Raw genomic sequence first — 22,397 nt, 5'->3', positions numbered from 1 at the left:
GTATTCATACAAGCAGTAGCTAATCTGACAAAAAGCACTCATCTGTCTGCATAGTCAAATCTGTAACTGAGGTTTTGCCAACTTATGTAATTTAGAGTGCAGTATTGTCATGTTCCCAGCCAACAAAGATACCATTAACGAGGGGTCTTAAGTAACGAAAATATCAGTGAACACTTTCTTATTTATTAAAATACTTCACAGCAATCTCAAAGGTCTCTCTGCTATTTTTACAGATCATATCAGGTTTGGTACAATAGATGCTGGCCTATAAGATACTCCAAGTATAACGTTGCCTATAATTTCCATTCACAACAAATTACCTCATTGAGCGCTTCCATGATTTCTTTGTCATAGCATTCCAGAAGCACCTCATAAGATTCCAAGTGTCTTGCATACATCATAGCAGGTACGCAGTCCCGCAGTGCACTAAACATATACTGAAAAAAGAAACTATTATGCTTAACAAACAGATTGACAGACATGTCAACAGCATCTCAAATAGTGTTCAAAGCTAACAAACAAAACAAAATTGCTAGTCTTCTCACTTTTATTAAAAATAGACTTCATAAACCATACAGAAGCTTCCTGTCAATGTGTTCACCTGAAGTATTTAGTTGCTACTGATCTGTTTACTGAAAGGTCATAATTATTAGCTATTTAATTTGAAATTATTTGTACTATATTTATTCTAGTACTGTAATTGACCATGGCATGCACAATACTGGAACAGATGATCGATTTTTATCAGGATTAGCATGCCAAAGCATGGTTCACTTCCGCAGCAAATACCTGATACTTCAAAGAGGGGAGGGGAGGAGAGATGGGGGGTGGAAAAAGCTACAGGACAACTATTCCACACAGCATCACTGAACACAGTGGTATGTGCTTTATAAATACATAACCACAATGTGGAACAAAGGCTCTTAGTGTTCAAATCTAGCAAAAGGTGTTCATTTCAAATTACAATGAACAAAGAGGGGAATAGAGAGACAGACACACAGAGACCCAGAGTTAACAACAGCAACCCGAGATTTTTCGAGCAATCTAAGAGATATACTTTAATTAGATTTAGAACAAAGATTGCTTTTATATCCTTCAGACTGAGAAGAAATTTCTGCCTCAGTAGTAACTCTTGTCTGGGTTTTACTTTCTTTTAGCTTTTTCCTTAAGAGAGTTTCAGTCTAAGCTTTATCCTCTCTCTAAATCCCTCCCCCTACAGTGACTTGTTAAACTAAGTTGCTAACATTATTACTTACATGCAGTCTAGCAGAATCAACTGCATTTTCATACACATCATCTAAATAGATTGGAAAGACTGCTCGATGCCAGTATAAGAAACAACAGTCACATTGTGCTCGAACTCTAGAATGCAAGATTACTTATTAGACACAGAATTGGAAGAAGCCATTCTTCGAATACTGATACTTATTTTAGTGTATTTAAACTAAAGACAACTGCTTTTCAAGCCTAAGTTTTACACGGTTCCTTTAATGTTCCAGACGCATTGTCCTTCAAAATAAGGTTCTTTATTAAAGAGCTTTTTATTTCCTGTTTTCCACTAGGCTATTTATAAATAAAAGGTACCTGCTTTAGAAAAAATGTTTACTCAGTCTCTCAAAGAATTATAGCAAAATGTTATAGTAAAATCATAAATAACTATTTTCTTATTGCATGCAATTAGTAGCCTAGAGGTCAAACACATATTCCAAGATTCTCCTATAAGTCAAAAAAGAGAAACAGGCCTCTCCTGATACAACCTCTGTGTAACACTTATCCCAGGAATTTATCCCATGAGTCATCCACTGAAGGTGTTTGTCTCTCTCCATAAAGTATGCATGGAACCCAGATATTCACCCGGCTTCAGATGGCCAACATTATGTAACTTGAGTGCCCACTGAAACTACAGCAGCAGTAAAACATGGTGTCACATGTGTACTAACAGCCTCATCTCCTAAACAGGACGAGATTAACTCACAATGGGTTAAGAGAAAGACTTTAGCTTAACAAAGCTGAGTCATCCAAGAAAGTGACAGAATTTCTAAACAGAGAAGTGGACTACTTAAGTGGCAACAGTTTGGTAAAACACAACTTGCTCAAAGACCAGCAAGCTTCAGGCTTAGCTCTGGAATTTTTTCCGTCCATCCCTAGTTTACAATACATGCAAAAATCAACTCCAGCATGCAGCTACCAGATTTTGCAATATGCACAGTGAAGATCCAGCTTCCCCCAGTGACACTATACTGCCTTCTATACATTATGTGCCACTACTTACCGCTCCGTAAGTTCACTGATCAAGTCTAGTTTTTTCAGAACTAACTGAAGGGGAATGAGTTCTTCATCTTTAAAAGTTTTCTGTACAAATTAAGGGGGGGGGGGGGGGAAGGGAAAACAGGAAAAAAAAAAAAGACAAGATTAGATTTCTTTATAAGATACTACACCAAATGAGTAAAGGTCTGGAACAATCATGGCACTTACCATCTGTGTTCCCACACTTAGTGCAAGGGAAACAATTAGTCGCCTCTGTTTTGTACTTGGCCCATTGAGGGTGTTCTCAGCCAACACCAAAGCAGAGAGGACATCCAGGCGTTGCTCACTGTACTTTTTATCAGAAATTACTCTTTTCTTGATGAAAGACAGACACAGAAATTCAGAAAAAAAGTTACCTAAGCCCAAAAGTAATAGCTTACCTCTTCTTTCCAAAACTTACAGACTTCACATAATTTGAGTATTTCTGAAAAAAAATTATGTTTGTGAACAGAGCTAACTGAATTCGGATTCACTTACTCTGTCAATTCAGTGGTATTACCTATCTATACTCGTGGAATAGCTGCAGTTCAGATGAACATGCGTCATACACTATACAAATACTGTGCAACCTGCATATGACTGCATGCCAATTTTAGTTCTAAGGTACCTGGAATTTAAAGTTTTTTAATTCTTTTTTTATCAGTGACTCCCTGTTCTTGGTAACAAAAATCCAGTTTATAGCTGAACAGCCAGAAGATATATAAACATAGAAATAACGATAACTTGCAGTTTTCTAAAAAGTCTAATTTATCAGAAAGATTAAATGCAAACATATTTGCATGAATAAATTAAGGGAACCAAGTGTTCTGGCTAAGAAGTTGAAGTCACAGATGTATTTGTGAGTAGCAGTGTAACTCAAAAGGGGTACAGTTGCATGAAAGAGTTAAAGAAAACCTCTTCGATTCTAAGAAAATATGTTCAACATGAAGCTCCTAACCTTACACACTAAAGCTATATGCCTTGGACCTTACACCACTTAGAAGCAAAATGGAGCAGCTAAAAAAGATTAGTACTAATGAACCCTTCTATTTACCAGCATTTGCCTTTTACATATTTTCTGAGTAGTCGTCAAAATATCAAGAATTGTTCACAGATGCGTTCTCTTTGATAGCCCTCAACACACAAGTCTCAGCATATTTCTAAAAGCATAGAAATAATTTGTAATGTAATTACAGATATTATTTGAAAAGGGTATAAAAGTTATCTAAATATATGTGAACTGTTTGTTTGAAGATACGGGGGTTTTTAGTAGCTTTGAAGCATGGAACTTCTTCAGTTCATACTAATCCTGATATATATTGATATGTACAAATAAAGATACATTTTTTATAACTTTTTTTTTGCTTATGCTAGAAAATATATATCTGGCATCTCCATAAATTGAGATTACAGCCAAATAAAAGGAAAATTTAATAGCTGCACTGATATCAACAGCATACGTTCTTTGTAATTCTGCTACTGAATGTGATGAAAGAACAACCAGTAATACATCAAAACAGGTATAATAAAATCTCATTTTCCCATTTGCCCTGAATTCAGAAATTCAAGATTTGATAAGCAAAATGTGTAGTAAACTGATTTTGCTTATAGAAAGATATAATATGTAGGTATTACAGTGTCTCACCATCAGAAGCCATTGTACCCCACGGTGAAATACACGCACAGTGTCTAATGCGGGCATAAATTCACCGTAAGCTATCATGTATTAACTACAGCTATTTTGACAAGCAGACAAAGATTTAAACAAATAACAGCCTGTTTGCTTAGACCTATTACAGATTGCTTTAAAAATGTGCATCAGAAAAGAGGTAAGAAAAAGTCAGTTTGTGAAAATCACTAGAAATAAAAAACTAAAAAGAGCACAAGAGGAGTATGACAAGAGATGCAGCAGTTTAGAGGAAGAGAGGAACCATTCTTCGTCAGAAACAGATAACCATCTGTGCTGTACAGTTTCTAGGGCAAAGCTCTGACCTACTGGAAAGCTTATATACCTGTCAGTTATGGTACAGCGCTACGCTACAGATTTTGCAAAAGTAAGAAAAATAATTTAAAATAAAAATTTTTTTAAACACTTAAATAGGAAGATTAACTATTATACTTGAATTACATACCTTGGCTACAGAAATAGAGTGAAGAGCCTGATACTGCAGATACTGAGCAATGTGCGTCACAGAATCTGCCACAACCATACTTCTTCGGTAAAACATGTGTTCTATTGCCTAAAGTCAATCCCAAAACACAATAGTTCATGCAGTTACCAAAACTGTTGCCTTTAGAATTTAGCTTTATGATGGCTGACTCATCCACACTGTACAGATTCTTTCCACTTTGTAATGTACTGTTAGTAGCAGTTGCAATTAACCCTTAGAAACTTGAGAAAAATGAAACCATTCAGGAACGTAAGAAGCTTCAGCACTGATATAAGTTTTGCTGGGTTTCTTTGGGTTTATTGGTGTGGGGGTTTTTTGGGGGTTTTTTTGTTTTTAAATAATCCAGTTCTGTCCACCAGTGCTTTCTGAAGTTATCTCAAAACAGAGTATTCGCCTTTTGGAAAAAGTACCAAGAGAAGTATGAAGTCCTGCACTGGGCAGGGAACAATCCCATACACCAATATATACTGGGGAACCATCCAGCTGATAAGCAGCTTGGCAGAAAAGGACCTAGGGGTCCTGGGTTACACAAAGTTCAACGTGAGCCAGCAGTGTGCCTTTGCCACAAAGGCGGCTAATGGTGTCTAATGCAGACAAAGATAAAGTATTGCCAGCAGGTTGAGGGAGGTGATCCTTCCCTTCCACTCAGCACTGGTAAGGCCACACCTGGAGTATTGTGTCCAGTTCTGGGCTCCTCAGTATGAGACACATGAACATACTGGAGAGAGTCCAGCCAAGGGCCAGGAAGATAATTAAGGAACTAGAGCATCTCACATATGAGGAAAGGCTGAAAGAGCTAGGACTGTTCAGCCTGGAGAAGAGAAGGCTTGGGGGTAGTTCTTACCAATATATATAAAATACAATATATACTATTATATACCATATATAATACAATATAAAAAACCTGTGCAAAGACAACAGAGCCAGGCTCTTTTGAGAGCTGCCCAGTGACAGGACCAGAGGCAAAGGGCATAAGCTGAAACACAAGAGCTCCCTCTGAACATCAGGAAACACTTTCTTACTGTGAAGGTGACTGAGCACTGGCACAGGCTGGTTGCCCAGGGAGGTTGTGGAGTCCCCATCCATTGGAGATATTCAAAAGTCATCTGGACCCTGTCCTGGGCAACCGCCTCTAGGCAGCCCTGCTTGAGCAGGGGGAGGTTGGACCAGACAACCTCTGGAGATCCCTTCCAACCTCAATCATTCTGTGACACCAACTAAGGAAGCCAGTTATAAGTTACATAAAAAGCAGTTCTAGAATCCTAAATCTCCTGGTCTTGAACAAGAAGGCATCCATGCAAAAACATTTCCCCATCTCAGGGTTTTTTTGGGGGGTTTTTTGGTTGGTTGGTTGTTTTTTTTTTAAATACGTGATGTTTGATCAATGTTGTCTGTAAAAGCCTACATGAAATAAACAATTTTCATCCACTGACCTACCTTCAGAAGTTCCACAAGTCTGCATAGAGCTTTCACCGAGGTTTTGGTCATAGGTTTTTGCATTGACATGTAGAGATTCATTGTAGTTTTAATGATGGTGCTAAGACTGTATGCATAAAGAAAACCCTAAAAATAAAATGAGTACGGGGAGAAAAAAAAAGAATATTTTCACAACATATCAAGTAAGTCCTATCTGTTTTCCTTCATACATGACAGCTAACTTTTGCCTCTTCACACTAGAGAACCTACCACTCCATTTAATAAGCAAGCCTGAGATCCCAAAGCTGAAGGAAACCCTTTTATTAGGCAGATATTAGAAAACTGTCAAGGAGTCATTAGATCACCTGCTCATTAACATATCCTAGAGCCATTCAAAATAAACACAGGTCAGTGAATTAATCACACAGCCTCAAAGGTCTAATAATTTCAGACCTATTGTAAACCAACCCACCAAACAACTCCTATCCCCCCAAATAACAGCCTATCACTAAAACAAATCTAAAACTGCCAGATTCCATGGCATAAATACACTGACAGTATTTACAGAGTTCTACACTTTCTAAATGGAACTGTACATCCCATGATAAAAAAGCAATCGTTTCTAAATCAATGTATGCTAAGCTTTTAAATATGTCGACTACATACAGCATGGCAAAAACTTTATTCAACTTACTTCAAAGTAGAAGTATTAATAATAAAAAGAGAGAGTAGGAAAAGATAACAAATGGTGTAGGAAACTCAAATCACCACAGAGCAAAATTTTAAGTCCACTGCAAATAATTCAAATGTAAAAACCACAAATCCTAGTACATGTATGTCTTTAGATATGGAAGATTCAGGATCATGCTTCTATCACACCTATTCTCATCAGATTTCTGTCAGGCAGAGATACATATAAAAACTAGTAAAAAATAAATTCAGAAATAAGATGCATCTTACATTAAGACTACATGCTGTTAGTAGGCCAAAAGAAAACCAGCTGCCTCGGAACGTAGTAAGATTCTTGCAAAGTACCATCACTAGGCAAAGCACAATGAAACAACACAAAACCTTTACTGGAAGTATGTACTGTGCTAAATAAAACTAAATTAGACACTGGTTCAGTCCAACTTATGTACCTCATGACTCACTCAAAATGAAAAAAAAAAAAAAACAAAACGTTTACTACAAAGGACACAAAGCTTTCTTGATTTCCTAAATCAAAAGAAAAATTCAAAATTTTAGCCACTGAATATTGAGTCAGATTCACTTCCCTACATGCCTTATGGAAAGGCCTTTTACAGATTTACTTAAAGGAGTATTTACTGGGCATTTAAAGTTTTAGAAGAATTCCCACATCGTAAAATAACACACCAATGATCATAGAACTTCTATGATTTCTTTTTATGTTCAACAACTGCACCAAAACATTAGTTTGCTGCATCACTGGCTGCATCACCACATTAAAAGACTGCACACCTGGATGAAGACATTGCAGCGGTTAGAAAGATCTTCAGCAAACTTCTCCACGCGTTGCTCCTTTGACAAGATAGATTCCATTTTTGTCATCCATGAGCTCACAAAAACATAGTATGACTGCATATCTCTGGAGAAGGAAACAAGGAATGTTGCTTGCTTCAAATAAGAAGAGTATGAGTATTTTCTTTTCTCTTTCCAAAGCTTAAATTCTTGCAAGGGAAATATGTTAAATCATCAGTCCCCAAAATAATAACTCTCTATTCCCAGAAGTATCAGAACCGCATACTCATTTACATTTTAATTCCCTATAGGTAAGGATTAGTTAGTCTGCCAATTACATCTGTACAAGCATATCCCAAAGAGTCAAAATCATTTATCTTTGAAGAGAACAAATGGCCCTCTTAGCAGTACATATACTACACTTCTTTAAATTAAAACAGTACATAAAACTGCTAGAAAATTATTTTAAAAACTAGACAAAAAAGTCCTACATTGATGTTAATTTTTTTGCTCCAAGTTTGAATTTGTTACATATACATACATACACACAAATACATAAATATAACTGGTCATTACATTAAATGCCAGACAGCACTGCTCTTAAATAACATAATTCTCCAGAAGCCAATCTGCTTGGATTACATGAGTTGTAACTAAACATTTAAACAGAGTTCACTTTTAAAACTGCTATTTATTCTATGATACAGAATTGTGGTACTGTAATACTACTTACTGTAGCATTTTTAGGAATGTATTCAGGTCATTGATTATGACATCAAAAATTACACTTTAAAGAGTACTCATATTTAAGGCTGTGCAAGAATTCATAAACAAACCCATGAAAAAGTTTTTGGCAGAATTCAAATCAGCAGATGCAAAATCTGGATTTTATTACAGATTTCCTCACAACTGTGCGTCCAAAGAAGGGCAAAGCTGGTGAAGCATCTAGAGAACGAGTCTTCTGACTACTGGCTGAGGGAACTAGGGTTATTTATCCAGAAGAAAAGGAGGCTCAAGGAGAGACCATATCGCTCTCTACAACTACCTGAAAGAAGGTTGTAGTGAGGTGGGTGTTGGTCTCTTCCCCCAGGTAACAAGCAGTAGGACAAGCGGAAACAACCTTAAGTTGCGCCAGGGGAGGTTGAGATTGGATATTAGAAAAAAAAACTCTCACCGAAAGGGTTGTCAAGCATTGGAACAGGCTGCCCAGGGAAGTGGTTGAGTCACCATCCCTGGAGGTATTTAAAAGATGTGTAGACATGGTGCGTAGGGATATGCTTTAATGGTGGACTTGGCAGTATTAAGTTTACAGTTGGACTTGATCTTCAAGGTCTTTTCCAACCTAAATGTTTCTATGAAATGTCTGTGAATACCCAGATCTTTTTTCCCAACCTTTTCTCAAGATTAAGAGCTGCAAGACAGGACTTGCACCACTGCCCAAGACCAGAAAAAAAGCAGCAGTGCAATTATGCTCCATTCAGGTATTAAAGCCCAGGAAAGAATTCAGTCAGAGCTCTTGAATCTTCCCCTGAATGTAGGATGTAAACCAGGAAGAAGTGGATTAAAATAGAAACAAGGCAATAATGAAAATAATCTGCCAGAGGATCACACAGTCATGAAGCTGCTTTTCCTCCCTGCCTTCCAACCCAGTTCTGACAGCTTGCACACAAGGTTGGAAGACAACCTACAAAATGTAGTTTTTTGCTTCTATTCCACAGACCCCACTTTCCACCTTCTTGTTTTGGTCTGCAACACAAGCAGAAATCTAGCCCTGTTATCTCCCTATGCAGTGCAGCACACTTGTTCATAAGACTGACAACTAAAGAAAAAAATTCCAACTCATCTTTAAACAAAATTTAGGAAGAACCTAAGAGAAGGAAGTAACCTGAAAACTACATGCAGAGCACAAAACAAGAGAAGCCTTTGCAAATACAGATAATTTCAAAGACCATTAAACAAGCAATTAAAACAGTCGTGAAAAAAGAAATGCTTACAAAGAAAGTATCACCACCAAGCAGAGAAAAACTCTATAGAATTAGAGTATTACAAGCCTACTATCAACTTACACCCATAAACAGAGAAAGCAGAGAGCCCTAACAGAAAACAAAGCAGCTCAGCTTACTAGACATTAGTTTAAAAAAAAAGTTGAAAGTATGGAAATAGAAATAACTGAATCAAATATTTAGAACTGCCAGGAACATTGTTATTTTGGTGACACAATACACATTTTTCTGAAAGTATGACATGAAAAAAAAAGCTTAGTTTTGACCAACACTTTTTCAGCAGTGCTAACACACACACATTGCTGCAGTGAAATAGGAAAGTTACCATCGCTGAGCAACACTACACAACATGCTAGCGCACTGAATGAAGAAACCCACATGTTTATAAACTATTTGCCAAACAGCATCATGAAACAGTATTCAGGAAGCATACTTGGTAAGCAACTGTGCCTTCTGCTGTAGAAAGGTGTCTCTTTGCATTTTAACTGTATGAATACTTTTCTTGTCCAGAAGTTTGGCAGCAGCTGGTATCTTCTGAATCAGGAAGTTGTCAGCAAACCAGATAATGTTAGCTGTTAATGTGATGGCTGGAACCTGGGTGCAGGAGTGGGGAATGGAGGAAAGAAAAAAAGAGAGGGGAAAGTAGCAATAAACATAAATAACTACAACAAATACTATGCCACCATGCACATTTCTTATGCCTGTTTTGAACCATAACACACAATTCAGTTTATTTCTGCATAACAAGTTTCTACAAAGTACTACATTCATGCTAAAAAAAGGCTTCTTCCCTAGAAGTCCACTAAGGACACCACAGCTGAAGTTACTACCACACTCAGTGATTCTAAACTGTATTAGAAAATTTAATCATTTCGTATCACCTGATACAAAAAAAATCCCCAATCATCTTTGGGCTTAGAGGTCTTTCAAAATACATGTTTATAGCCAAGGTCAAAACCCACAGCATTTATTCAATCCAACAATACTCATAACTGAAACAATTTTTTGTCCTCAGTGCCATATTAATCTTGAGAAGAAACATTCTAATTGTAATTTCAAGTTATTTTACCTTACTGCTAAGCGAGTGCATGGATTTTAGACCATCTTTAAAAGAAAACTGAAGGGGAGGGGGGAGGAAGGATTATAAAAAGTAGAAAAATCTTAATTCTGCTTTCTGCCTGGTTTTGGTAAATTGCATGTTCTTTCTTTTCCCAAGCCTATGCTATGCTATGCAACTAAGAAAACTGTCTGCTTTATTACTGGAGATTTTTTTCCCCTCTTAATTATTGAGAAAAGAATAAAGCATTCACCTTTTTACAGACATCCAACAATGACTTGTAAAATTTCTTGTCTATGGTCCGAAAAATCTGAAAATGCAGTACAAAGAGGCTGCAGATGCCCACATATTTATCTCTCTGGTCAATTTCTGAAGGTTCACCTGCAGAAATACACCTTTTTTGAAGTCCACTCTCAGACAAACACCACAAATAATTTTAGAAACAGTGATGCTGGCAGAAGCAGCATTAGCTTGCATTACCAAGTTTGGCTTCAACATTTGCAAAAGCTGTGCGAAGAGTATGAGCAAATTCTTCAGCAAATGTGCTGTTCTTCGACACTGACACTCCACCATTTACAGAATCAAATTGTTGCTCTATACAGGCCTGAGCAAAAAGGAAAAAAAAAAAAAGCATCATAATAATGCCACGAATTTTTGACCTTAAAAGAGTACCAATTTTGCAAGAGAAGAATTCTGCACAAGCTCATTGATTTAAGACTAACCTGAAGTTAGTCTTAAACTTCACAACAGATTTTTAACTATGCTTCAATTATTTAGTATAGTAACAGAAAACATTAAAAACCTCTCTTATACCTAACATTCAAAAAATCATTTTATTTACTTCACATTTCTGTTAAAGGGCATTTTTAAAGAAACCACTTGATATGCTAGTGATAAGAAACTAAATGCATATTTGCATTATTACATTATAATACATTACTAACTATCCATTAACTAAACAAGATTATCATGCAAGTCGCTTGTAGGATGTGGTTCATGAACTTGTAGCATAAAACCCTACACCACTTGTGGTGGTTTAAAAAAAATTACCAAAACCCACACAATAGTAAAAAAAATAGAGACACACTTCAGATTTTCTAAGGATATTAGAAAAGCCTTTAACAGAATTGTACTTAAGAATATTTTTCATGTATTTTTGTTAGGAAGGAGTGTTTGCAGGACAGGAGGGGAAACTTCCTGAATTAACACCAGACAAATCCTAGTGATGCCTCAAACATATAATGAAGTCTTTGCACTAACGCAACATTAGAGAAATAGAAGATGAAAAACGGTTAACTGGTAGCAATATCCTTTGAAAGAATAAGCCAAATTGTGCTTAATTATTTATCTACAATTTCCATTTTGGCAGCTTTTACAGAACAAAACCTTCTTCCCTACGCTATTTAAGATGTAACAGTAAGAACTGGGCAACAGTCCTGTTCAACTGACTCTGCTGTGACCAGATGCAGTAACGCTACCATCTGCCCACTATGGCACAACATCAGATTTCTGTGTCTCAAATACGCACTTTTCTAAAAAAAGATTGCTTCTGCTATGAACACATTTAAGTTAACTGTATTGAAAAAGTCATAATCCTTCTCATCCAGCTGTACACTTGCATGTCTCAGGGGTATACACCACTGAAGTAGTACCTGATAACAGCTACCTGTCTCATGCTAGGAATGAGACAAAATACATAACGAGAGGTCACACAACATATTTTGAAGATTACTGAGGGGACTTTACCTTGCAGCTAAAATAAAGTGGACCTATGCTATGTCAGCCTACCCACTATTAAAATTTCTGGTGAAAAAACAGACTCCGTGATAATACACAGTCCTAACACCAAGTTGTCTGTGTTTCTTGAATTCTGCAAAACAGTAAGCATTAACTGCTACCATTCAAAGCCTGGCACAGTTCTAGCACATGAGAAGGAAAGGAAGGATCTTACAATAGAGCCTTTTGGGGTTTTTTCCCTGCCCATGCATATATGCGAGAGCCAAATTCACACATCACTGTATCCAGAACAGAAATAAAAAGAAACTAAGCAAACATTCTAAAAAGAGGGTCACTGTAATGTAATAGATTCCACTATCATACTGGGGAAGATCAATTTCCTTACCTGAAATATCATTCCATCAAGTAACTGGCATTCCAGTTTTAACAGCAGCTTTTCAAATGGCTTCAGTTTATCTTCTTGAATCCCAAACTTAGAAGGGTTGTGATGGACAGATTTTAGGAGCCTGTAAGGAGTAGGTGTGGAACCCATACATACAACACAATTAAAGCATGCTAACAGTTTTATAATATCCTGTACATTTTGATAACAGATTGTAATCGCCAACATCTACATTTGCATTTGAATAACTCCCATTTATTTAGGTTTTCAATGAAACAGAGTTGTTATTCCACTAATTTAGCTACCTTTATAATTGTTGACTCTTCAGCTTTTACTTAAGATAGTGTTCTTACTCTAAATTTGTATACCCATTCCCACGATCAATATGGATAGGGATGGTCTTAGGTCAGTTCTGTATAAAATAACTTTTTTTTTACTGAATATATTTTGAACCCCACCAACCATTACTCTGTTTGTCAAGATGCTTACCATGTATTGCAAATGTAACACACAGCACTTTAAAAACTTACTGGTGCTGTTAGAAGGACACAATAGGAGCTTAGCCCTGCTCTTCACTGAGATTTCTGGAAAACTCTCAGGCTACCAAAATCCATGATCCCACACTGACTTTCTTGGAACAAAGACACGTACACAGGCTTCTATCTTTTATGTTGTGGGAGTATTTTTCACACCTTCAGAGACACACCTCTTATACATGGTCCAGTGATCTTTCAGAGTGGCATGATTGTCAATTATTTCATCCAGAGTGATTAAGACTGTGAGCAACTCTCCCAGATGCTCATACATCGCCTGTTTAAAAAAAGAAGAAAAAAGAAAAAAAAGGACAGCAGTTATTGAAAAATTTATTGCAGTCATGCGTAGCATATAAAATTTCAGTTCCTTTCAATATATTATCAGCCAAGAAGATGATCAGCTACAGAATTAAATTGGTTTGGTAGCTTAAAGACTTAGTATTTCTTGTAGTGACACAAGGAACATTAGACTGCATGCAGGCACCACTTTAAGTTCACTGATATATCTAGTCATTGAAGGTAGCATTTTTAAAATTGTCTACATGCAGAAGCGTATATTGCACACAATAAGGGAGCATGCAAACACTTTTCAGCTAAGAAAGCTAGAATGTGACAGAAATGGAGATACCAGTCCTTTCCACATAAAGGCCAGAAACAGCTGATTAACAAAATAAAACTTTTAAAGGAGATTCCACATTGAATGTTGTACTCGAAACTCACTTTCTTGCTGCTTTTCTCAGGATTAATGATCAAGACATACTTATATCAACATAAGCAAAAGGGTTCTAAATCATTCTCACCTGAAAATGAACTCCAGATGTCTCTATAATTTTAGGTGCATTCCTGTAAATAAAATATTTTAATGCTTTTTTAATCCTTAGAGCAGAGCATATTTACCAATTCTGTTACATGGTGTATTCTTTGTTTCTTGGGGTACGTTTTTCTTCCTTATCATAGTAACTTCACAAAACAAAAGAATGTCAAAATCTGATTAAAAGTGTATGCTATGTGTAAACCATGTGTATGACTGGTTCAAACCACTGACTGCATTCAGTGCACATGTAAATCACCAATTCCCAGTTCAGTTACACTAACAGCAAGTAGCCTTAATACAAGTAGCCTTGTGGCCCAAAAGTACAAAATCACTTCACATTTAATCAAGCCATTGCCAAGCTACACACCCAGCATTGTTCATTCAGCACCATACAGAAAGTCTACCTTGTGCTGTAGTGTACGACAAAAACGAAAACAACAAGTAAAACTGAGAAGAATTATGCCATCCTATCTGGGGGGGTGGGGGTGGGGTGGAATCAAAAGCCCTGCAGTTATATTCAGAGCTAAACTCTCCTCAGAGTTTTCAGAGGAGCTAAACCCAACAGTCCTTACTAAGCTCAACTTCAGGTGTCAGAACTGGGTTGTTCTGTGAGGAATATATACCAAGATTTACATATTTACTTCCAGACTGTGGAAGTGATCTGATTTTTAAGCATCTGAAGCTACTGGTATCCACTGTATCGGTCACCAGAAGGAATCTCTCTCTCACAGCGAGGATGAAAGAGTAATATGTCTTAGTCATAAAGACTAAGTGTCTCTGAAGCATTAATTCTATGAAAAAAGGAAAAGAAATATTCTTGTGTCTCATTATATCACTGCCTTTACTGAAAAGGAAACAAATCCACTTCTGTAATGGATTATGAAGCCCAAACTTGCACAGCAAAGCACTCTCCGTATCTCCAGACAACAATATTGCAAAAATCACCATGCCTTAGACAGAACATTCATATTTTATACCTTCGTTTAATTACATAAAAACAATATAGCATTTTAGGGAATAATTACTTGTTGCTGGTATAGAGAACAGCCAACTGATGCACTACATTCACCACCACCTCGTAACATCGGGTAACAAAGCAAGACAGCTCCTGAAATACAAGAAAATAAAATGCAAATGTATGTATAGACTCTCCTCACACACAAGTTGTCATTAGATCCAAAACACTGAACACAAATCACTGAAATTGCAGCCCAAGCTCCAACCACATCCCTAATCCAAGTCAGTGGACAGACCTACAGCAGGATGGAAAACATGCTACTAACAGCTCTGAAATAGGATCTGGGACTAAGCTAAGACACTACCACACACAAGCTTCCAGTACAACTTGGACTATTTATACTACTGGTTCAATTTATCAAAGACAGTAAGAATTGACTTGACAACAGTGCCCAAATACTTTCAGACAGAACATCCCTGATAGCAAAGGCTGTGGAATCTAGTGGGAGAAGGCAAAGTCACGCGCTGGTAGCTAGTGATAGCCTAATTCAAATTAGAAATTAAACACAGAAGCCTGTATCGACTGTAAGAGTGATAAGCCACAGAATACCGCTTTCAAAAAAACAAGACCATGTCTTTGCAAGTTATGCTTGACTGAAGCATAACTTGAGCTCAGTTACATAGTACAAAATGAGTAAGAACAACGCTGACCACGTAAAGGACTATCTTAATTTCTATAACGGGTTTTAGGCATTCCTTGAACAACAGGATAAACGAATCTGAGGTTCCCTTAACTGCAATAATACTTGCTCATTAATACACCCTATAACCTCATCAGGGAAGAGTCAGCATGTGATGAGTCTAGCCAGTCAGCACACAGATGGCTTCATAGCAGACAGCCCACACTGGCTAACCAGACAGCCTGCTGTTCCTGCCAGAAGACTGGCTAACAGCTGAATGCTGTCTTCCTCTCCATCAAAAATAAATCTTATTTGGGCTTCTGCCTTCTATTAGTCACCAGTTTTCACAAAACATAAAAGTGTTGTTACTCCTTATACTTGTATTGCTCTAACAAATGCAGCTGAAACAAGCCAACAGATTTCAAAGGAATGGATTAATAGACAATTGAGATCATGTTCCCCAGGGAGGGAGCACCAGCTGCCATTTTAAAACTTCCAGGAAACAGTCCAATTTAACAGCACGTGTATTCACAGCTACATAATACAGACAAGATTATCATTTCATCAGAGTTCTTCAAATACACTGTCATCTGCAGGATCAAGAGTAACTAACCTGTGGTTCACAGCATTATTTCGATAATTTTTATTTAAAAAATTTTTGACACAGCAAATTTGAGGCTATTACATCTAGTTAATCAAGAAATCCTGAACTCAGAGGAGCCAATAAACCAGTACAGGGACATTGGCTCTATGAAAGCAACATTTCATCTCTTTTGTCATCTTCATTCATACTTTCACATCGCCCTTGGGGATATGCTTGTAACATTGATAAGAACAGCATTTCCCAGTCTATGGATATATTAGTACCAAACGGATTTCAGCACAACACTTAAAAAGAACAAACCCAATAAAGAATATGTTTTCCTTATAGCTTTACCCAAAACAACACACACCTGTTAGCACAGTAACCCTCCCTTTGGGGCAACATCCTGCATCTCCCTTCTTCCCAAAGTTGCTCAACAATCAGCAAGCCATCATAGCATATGTACAAAGTGGACTCACAAGTGATACTGCTATATTTTTGTGCAGTGTTTACCCTATAAATATACGCATCAACACATATGCCATAAAAAAAAACCAAACCATAAACTTGTTCTACAGAGTGGGTTTGCAATGCACATTGATACCCAGACAGCCAGTCACCCTGCTGGAAACTTCCACCTGGACATAGCATCCGGGGCGGGAGGCGGGGAGGACGGGATGGAGGACACAGACAACACAGTATGGGACAACAGGACATACAAAAAGAGTCTGGAAAATATACAAATAGCCCCGTTTCAGAACCACTAAAAGGTCTCAAACATCTGCTGGAAAGAAATAGAGGAGGAAGGATGAAACTGACAAAGTTGATGGGGACAAAAAGCTTGAAAAATGGGGAGGAAAAAAACCCCGAGATATCCTAACAACTAATTGCACTTGGGCATGGCAAAAGAGGTTAAGAAGCAACTTCCTACAGCATTCAACTGACCTGTTACAAGTCGGTAAATGACTACACCCATGTTACTATACAGCAAGAACAGGAATTTTAACCTTTGTGAAACTAGAATTTGTTTAAACATTCTGGAAGCTTCCTGTATACTCTCTACTTCAACACAGATATTTCATTACAAGCAATATTGCATAAAGACAGAAACATTTTTGGGAACAGGACAGACACTTAAGCTATACTAAAGACAAAAAAATTCCACAGTAGACTGAAATCCAAGAGCACAGGAAATCCTCAGACCAAAGACAGATCCTGTTTTCATGCAAAGAACCCTGATAACAACCAAACTGTGTAAGAAATGAGTGTTCTTCCCTGAAAGTTTGAGTGAGGTCCAAGCAATTTTTTCCAGGTACATGTTTTAATTTTGCTTTCTTCTATCAGCTAAAAAAAATATGTATAAACAATTAATCCATTCCCAGCATTCAATGAAAACTAAAACTTGCCAGTCAAAACCATAAAAATAGATATCTTTAACTCTACCATCAAGTGAAGCATCCTAAATTTATCTTCTCTTACTGAAATTTTCTTAAGTAAATTCTCATTTCTTTGAGCCATGATTACATAAGCTAATTTCTTCTCTCATTAAACTTCCAGAGTTTTAGACAAGTACAAAAAACCCCAAAACAAATGTGTGATGTATCAGCTGGTTGTGACAGGTCTGCAGGCAAAATGTAGTAACATATCAAATGACTGCAATGCCTTTCAGCAAGATGCAAGCAGGATACTGCAGACTGTTAAATCCACTTTGCAAGTAAAATTAAGATTATAATTGCTGTCAAAAAAATCAAAACATACTCTACCTGCAAGAAAGAAACAAATCTTCCCATCTGTATTTGGCAATCTCCCTCCACCATGCTGGAATCTGTGGCTTGAAAGACAAACGTTTGTCACTACTTTCAAAAGCCTGTGTTAGACCTGTTAAATTAATACTGAAGCTTGCCCACCAAGCCATTTGTTTGTCATACAAGTGGAGCGCACTATTACAGGCACAGTGATGGAGCCTTAAAAACTTTTAATTTTGCTTTTCTAAGCTGGACTTGTTTTTGAAGTTTCTTTCTCATTAAAAATTACATTGTTTATAAGTTTGACACAAAGCAGGAAAAAAGTCTCCATCACCCAAAAGAAAGCAAACAATATGAAATGTAATTCTTTACAGGCATATATATAACGTAACTTAATATAAGTTTCCATTTTTAAATGTTTGTAAGAAAACACTAGGTATTTATATTGCAAGGAACTTCCACTGGTAGTTATTTACTGAAAGAATATACTACATCATTAGTGAGAAGAAAAAGCTGTGTAGCATACAGTTTCCTCAAGAAATTTATTTTCTTTTTCCTATATATCATCCTGCACAAAAGAGCCTGCTCATCACCATAGCTTCAAAGCATTGCCTGTATGACAAAGTACACTAACAGGATACTATGAAATACAATAATTACATCACTGATGCCAAATTGTTTCAGTCAGCTGGAGCAGTTGTAGTACTACCTGACAAAATACAGTCTTTTTTACGTAATGACAGATTAATGCTCTATACTTGACACTTTTCTATTGGGCCACTCTGAACAACAATGGCTTACAGTTGCAAGTTTGCCTGCATAAGAAATACAGGTCTTACTGCTTCATAAAATATGTTATTTTAGATCAGTCACCAGAGACTAAAGTAGTCTCCATAATTCTATAAGATGGAGCTCTGGGACAAAATTCTAAATATTGCATGCTTCCCCTTTATACATTTTATGTAACTTTTACTCTGTTTAGTGTATGTCCCAGAAAACCCAATCCAAGTAGCTATTTAAAGCTCCTAGACTAGCCCTAGCCACTCCGAGGGCAAGATGAAAAAAAAAGTGTTTCTTTACACAGAAGGAAGAGGCCAGCACAGTATTTGCTTAAATTTCAACCATCCTTGAGCCAGTAACTTTGCCAGCTGTCCTGAGTGAGCAAGCTTGCTGTTATCAAAGTAGATGCTACAAGGAGGGATATAGAAGCAGAGAACATAAATTCTGCATCCCCACCTAACCCACAGAAGGCTGACCTCTCAGTTCCTGCCATTCTCAAGCATCCCTGCAGAACACGCAGAAGGAACAAACTGCTGCTGTAGTATGTTAATCTGCAACAGTCTGACTTTTTTTGTGCTAGAGAGATGGAGAAATTTTGAGGGATCCCCTAGTAGCACTCTGGCAGCATATTACTTTCTTTTAAGACATTTAAAACCATGTCTGTTAAGAAGTGAGAATCTGCTAAGAAAAAAAAACAAACCCCAAAACAAAACACTTTTTCATGTTCCTTAACTGAACCACAACAGTCATCTTATACAGTACGTAAAAGAATGAACAGTCTCTATCTCAAATATTTCACATTCCCCAATACTTCTGTCACAGTCAATGCTCTTGAAAAGCTTAAAAAAAAAAAAGCGCCCTTTTTACTACTTTTCCCCTTTCAAATTTCTGCAATATAAAACAAAGTTCCATGATACATGTCTAAATCAATTCATTAATATATTCAGTCCTCAGGACCAGTATCTGTGCTTATTCCCAGACTAGCATCCTCTTAAGCATCCACCCTAGGTGGAAGCTTAAGACCAGCCCTTCAGAAGAGTTACCAGTTTAGCTCCAAGACAAAAAAGCAGCTTTCACCTAAAGCAGGGTCTCATGATTTGTCAACTGAATTGACTGACACTCACTTATGCCCCTGTATAATGTCATGGTCTAAACAGTAGTATGAGTACTATTACCTGCACTTGATGGGCAGATGACATTAACACACTGCAACATCTCTTGGAACAACTACGATTGCATAAGTAAAGTAGGCAGGACTTGGTCCAGGTTATTCATTAATGGTTTCATTGTTCAAATTACAGATGTATTGTTTTATTACAACCAGCGTAAAATCTAGTCCCAGTAGGAAATAAGTTGGTTTACGATGTGTTTACATGTGAAAAATACGTTTTAAGTTCCATACTTTAAAAAACAGCTGCTACAGTATATAAGCTCAGGTTTCTCTATCTTATACATTAAATATAACCTCAACAGCCCATACTACCAGCTTCTAATGTAAATAAGGTTGCAACAAAACTTCCTGTTAATGTAACAGATAAATCTTATTGTTATCTTAAGCTAACTCAGAACAGTTACAAGACACTAACATATATGCCTTTAGCCTGAAATTCCATTATTTGGTGATCATCAAAGATACAGAGAAAGCATGTAACCGTATTATAAAAATACACTTACTGTAGCATTTAACATAACCTGGAACGATAACATAAAACTACAAATTTTTACAGTAAAGGGAGCTACTTACCTCCTTCTCCATAAAACAAGAGGCCATTATAAAATTTAGTTTCTGCCTAACAACAAAAGCAGAAATTTGTTTTTTAATAAATAGGATATATGTAATCATGCTATAAAAGTTATTTAGACATTATATCTTGTTTCTTAACTGCTAAAGAATAAATTTATATATCCGCTTGCCAATCTGCAGTTTCATACACAGTAATAAAAAACAACTGAGTTTACCTCATATTTTAACTTCTTGATTTCACAGCAAAGGGCAGCATACACAGTTATTACTTTGTTTAGAACCTAGAATCAAAGGGGGAAAAAAACCCACACAGATTACAAATAGATTCACATTCAGAGAGCTTGGTTTTAGCTAGGATAACTTTTTTTTTTAAGCATAAAGCACTTACCTTGTTTTCTGTCTTTATCAGCTCCAGTAGGGAAGACTGTTCATATGGCAAAAGCTAAAATTAAAAAAAAAAAAAAGCAGCCCACACAAGACATAAACAACAAACAAATCACTTCAGGAAAAAATATTGGTCAAAAATACATTTATCTAACTAGGCAAGTAATTTTTTTTCCCCCACTTTAATCCCAAATAAGATCAGTAATAAGAGAGCAATAATTGCACATTACTGGCAACCTACACTCCAGGAAACCTTCACCCTTCACATTTACATGGAAATATCTTTCCTTTCACTCTAGATAGAAAGGTAAATAACTAACTATACTATATAGCTTTTACAACAATTTACTTATAAAACTGGGAAAGCAAAAGCATGGTCATTATGGTGTATGTAGAAAAAACAGCTCAGGAAATGTAAAATATGAATTAAGAATCCCAAATGCAGGAAACAGGACGCATAGTGTTTATCTGCATGCAGGCACTGACATTTTGTGCTGAAGTCAGCCATGATATTGACTAATTCATATACACCCAGCACTGTGCCAGCCCTACACATAATTTGTTCAAATTATTCAGACAGATGATTACTTAAGAGCACATCTTCAGCACAGACAAGTTCCATATGGTAACAAAAGTGTTTTTAAATGATGCCTGCAAATTCCGTGAAGAGAAAAAAAAATGCTCCACAGAGGACAGAGAACTCTTGACCAAGGAAACAGCCACCTCTGGAGAACAGAAAATACTGTACCAGGGCCATTAAGTCAAAACAGAACTATAAATACACACGCAGTTTGTTCTGCAGTTATAAAAGTATTAGTGAGCTCTTCTGGAACCCCAACCCCCAAATAAAAACACTGACACCCACAGGCAAGAAGTTTGCTGGAATCGGGCTTCCCAACATATGAGAACTATAAATTCACTTCACTTCCACTAGTATCCCGAAGACTGGAAAAGAATAGTATGAAAAAAATCTTCTCTTATGATATGCACCAATTTATTAATTACTTGATAATTAGTATTGGGTAGGTTTCTCAAACACAAAAGTCAAAGTTTTAAGACCACAAATGCATCAAGCTTTTACTTCTCAGGTTTTGAAGGGAAGGAGGAACTAGGAAAATAAGAGTTGCAATGCATATTAAATATATGAAGACCTTTAATGCAATGGGATCAAGACTGAAGTCCCAAACATCTCCAACAGAGTCATCCAAAGCATCTTCAGTTCTCTTCAGCTGAGATGTATATTCCTCAAGAAATTTTCCATAATTCTTCAACTGCACTTCAGCATGAATTTCTGAGGATTGATAACATTTGTAGCTTTATAAACTGTTCAGTAAACTGCAATACCACAAATTTTATTAAAAAAACTGTAATCTGTTGCTATTTAGCTTGTAGTACAGTATTCCTCATTTTGCTGCAGCATTTTTCCTTAATACAACTGCATCTTTAATACAAAGTTCTTATTTGTTTAAAAACATCATACAACTCAGTGTCAGTTCAAAAGAAATCCAAATACTACTTAAAGAATATAAAATATCTAAGAGGTTTGCAGAAATTATTTTTTAAATTTACATATATTTTCAAATGAAGATCTTAAACAACCACATCAAGATGATGAGCAAAGAAATGACTGTAGAAATCGTAACACA

At 36.6% G+C, this 22,397-nt stretch overlaps 1 protein-coding gene across 1 annotated transcript in view; it reads right to left on the bottom strand.

Annotated features, from left to right (window-relative positions):
• KIAA1033 (KIAA1033 ortholog) overlaps nucleotides 1-22,065 on the bottom strand; it is a gene marked incomplete at its 5' end in the record, with an annotated part of 35,552 nt that extends 13,487 nt beyond the window's left edge. The window contains 19 exons of the mRNA XM_010284810.1: nucleotides 321-437; nucleotides 1,257-1,362; nucleotides 2,273-2,352; nucleotides 2,476-2,622; nucleotides 4,419-4,526; nucleotides 5,895-6,020; nucleotides 7,353-7,479; nucleotides 9,789-9,949; nucleotides 10,666-10,793; nucleotides 10,893-11,016; nucleotides 12,535-12,655; nucleotides 13,238-13,341; nucleotides 13,865-13,907; nucleotides 14,904-14,986; nucleotides 17,862-17,929; nucleotides 20,368-20,413; nucleotides 20,583-20,648; nucleotides 20,756-20,809; nucleotides 21,903-22,065. Of these exons, the coding sequence (XP_010283112.1) occupies nucleotides 321-437; nucleotides 1,257-1,362; nucleotides 2,273-2,352; nucleotides 2,476-2,622; nucleotides 4,419-4,526; nucleotides 5,895-6,020; nucleotides 7,353-7,479; nucleotides 9,789-9,949; nucleotides 10,666-10,793; nucleotides 10,893-11,016; nucleotides 12,535-12,655; nucleotides 13,238-13,341; nucleotides 13,865-13,907; nucleotides 14,904-14,986; nucleotides 17,862-17,929; nucleotides 20,368-20,413; nucleotides 20,583-20,648; nucleotides 20,756-20,809; nucleotides 21,903-22,065 (1,972 nt within the window). The remainder of the gene's footprint in view (nucleotides 1-320; nucleotides 438-1,256; nucleotides 1,363-2,272; nucleotides 2,353-2,475; nucleotides 2,623-4,418; nucleotides 4,527-5,894; nucleotides 6,021-7,352; nucleotides 7,480-9,788; nucleotides 9,950-10,665; nucleotides 10,794-10,892; nucleotides 11,017-12,534; nucleotides 12,656-13,237; nucleotides 13,342-13,864; nucleotides 13,908-14,903; nucleotides 14,987-17,861; nucleotides 17,930-20,367; nucleotides 20,414-20,582; nucleotides 20,649-20,755; nucleotides 20,810-21,902) is intronic.
• Nucleotides 22,066-22,397: the final 332 nt, after the last annotated feature.

The sequence above is a fragment of the Phaethon lepturus genome, unplaced genomic scaffold, assembly GCF_000687285.1.
Source record: "Phaethon lepturus isolate BGI_N335 unplaced genomic scaffold, ASM68728v1 scaffold1564, whole genome shotgun sequence".
In the NCBI taxonomy this organism is placed as follows: domain Eukaryota; kingdom Metazoa; phylum Chordata; class Aves; order Phaethontiformes; family Phaethontidae; genus Phaethon; species Phaethon lepturus.
Note: the sequence above shows the minus strand (reverse complement) of the source record. Positions and strands in the feature narration are given on the sequence as shown.